This window comes from Pristiophorus japonicus, chromosome 15 (genome assembly GCF_044704955.1).
Source record: "Pristiophorus japonicus isolate sPriJap1 chromosome 15, sPriJap1.hap1, whole genome shotgun sequence".
NCBI lineage: Eukaryota > Metazoa > Chordata > Chondrichthyes > Pristiophoridae > Pristiophorus > Pristiophorus japonicus.
The window spans coordinates 10,491,470-10,493,092 of record NC_091991.1 but is presented as its reverse complement, the minus strand read 5'-3'; the positions used below and the strand labels follow the sequence as shown (position 1 = coordinate 10,493,092).

At 49.5% G+C, this 1,623-nt stretch overlaps 1 protein-coding gene across 1 annotated transcript; it reads left to right on the top strand.

Moving 5' to 3' along the window:
* The first annotated feature begins 619 nt into the window (after positions 1-619).
* LOC139281347 (transcription factor Spi-C-like) lies at positions 620-1,161 on the top strand. Its single transcript, XM_070901502.1, has 2 exons — positions 620-722; positions 833-1,161. The coding sequence occupies exons 1-2, from the start codon at positions 620-622 to the stop codon at positions 1,159-1,161; spliced, it is 432 nt and encodes a 143-aa protein (XP_070757603.1).
* Positions 1,162-1,623: the final 462 nt, after the last annotated feature.

Here is a 1,623-nt window from a genome sequence, read left to right as displayed (position 1 = left end):
ATTTGCATTTTTCCAATCTGCTGGGACCGCCCCAGAATCCAGGGAATTTTGGTAAATTACAACCAATGCATCCACAATCCCTGCTGTTACTTCTCAAGACCCTAGGATGCAAGCCACCAGGTCCAGGGGATTTATCTGCCTTTAGTCCCATTATCGTTCTGAGTACCACCTCCTTAGTGATTGTGATTGTGTTAAGTTCCTCCCCCCCACCCCATAGTCCCTTGACTATCCACTGTTGAGTTTGTGCCCTCTACCGTAAAGACTGATACAAAATATTTGTTCAGAGTTTCTGCCATCTCCATGTTCCCCATTACTAATTGTAGTAAGACGTCTGTACTCTTATACTCTTACTCTTAGCCATAATCTTATTGAATGGCGGAGCAGGCTCGATGAACCAAATGGCCTACTCCTGCTCCTATTTCTTATGTTCTTATACTTCACGTCAAAGAAAGTACTTAATTGGCAGTGAAGTGCTTTGGGTCGTCTTTCCTATGATCTAGCCGCAGTTTGAGCGTCCCTTGCATGAAATCCTTTGCGTGGTTGTATTGTGTTAATTCACTGTTAGGTAAAGGCAGCAGTTGACTTATTCTCATTACTGTTGTTGCAGTGTGTGCACTCGATGAGCACCGACTGTGGGTACAGCCCCGGTTACGCTCCGTTGCCTGACTTCAGCCCCTCTTTGCCCTCAGACTACACGATCAAAGGCTTCAGCGGTGACAAGAGTAAGGGATTTTCCTGTTGAAAACACAACGCAGGTGTCACCATGCGGGTGGCCGTGTCCATGGAACCATTAACTCCTCTCTCTCTCTCTCTCTGTATCTTTCCGTTGCAGGAAAGAGGAAGGTGAGGCTCTTCCAGTTCCTCTTTGAGATGCTGGAGGACCCGGGGATGAGGCACTGCATCTGGTGGATCCAGCCGTCCGGAGGGGTCTTCCAGTTCTCCTCCCAAAACAAGGAGAAGCTGGCCGAGATCTGGGGCAGGCGGAAAGGCAACAGGAAGACCATGACCTACCAGAAGATGGCGCGGGCGTTGAGGAACTATTCTCGGACCGGCGAGATCACCAAGGTCAAGCGGAAGCTCACCTACCAGTTCAACCAGCAGATCGTCAGCAGGCTACGGGGTGTCAGCAGGAGACCCTTCAATTACTCCCTGATCAACTGAGCTCTCCCGCGAGGGGCTCCCTCACCTCGGGGAGTCTCGATGCACCCAGGGGCCTCTCCAGTTACCCTGCCTCTTTTCCGATGTTGAAAGGCGCAGTATAAATGCACGGTCTCTGTTTAATTTTTTTTTCTTCTTCGTTTTAAGATTGTGGAGGGTTTTGGTGGAGTGAGTAGGGAAAGGTTGTTTTCCCCTGGTTGGGGAAAGGGAACACTGAGCAGGAGTGTGGGGGGGGAGGTGAAGAGAAATGTCTTCACACTGAGCATGCAATGCCCTGTCACAGTGAGCAAATGAGGGGAAATTGGATCAATATTTGAAGCAGGGGAAGATATAAGGGCGTGGAGCGGGAGCAGGACTGTAGGATCCAGCCATGCATCATCAGAGGTGCTGTCTTTCACATGACTTCATTCATAGGCAGTCCCTCAGAATCGAAGAAGACTTGCTTCCACTCTAAAAATGAGTTCT

Excerpts from the sequence above, each read along its gene's own strand:
- LOC139281347 (XM_070901502.1), top strand. The coding sequence starts at position 620 with ATGAGCACCGACTGTGGGTACAGCCCCGGTTACGCTCCGTTGCCTGAC. Across the intron at positions 723-832 it reads AGGCTTCAGCGGTGACAAGA|GAAAGAGGAAGGTGAGGCTC; the intron begins GTAAGGGATTTT and ends TTTCCGTTGCAG.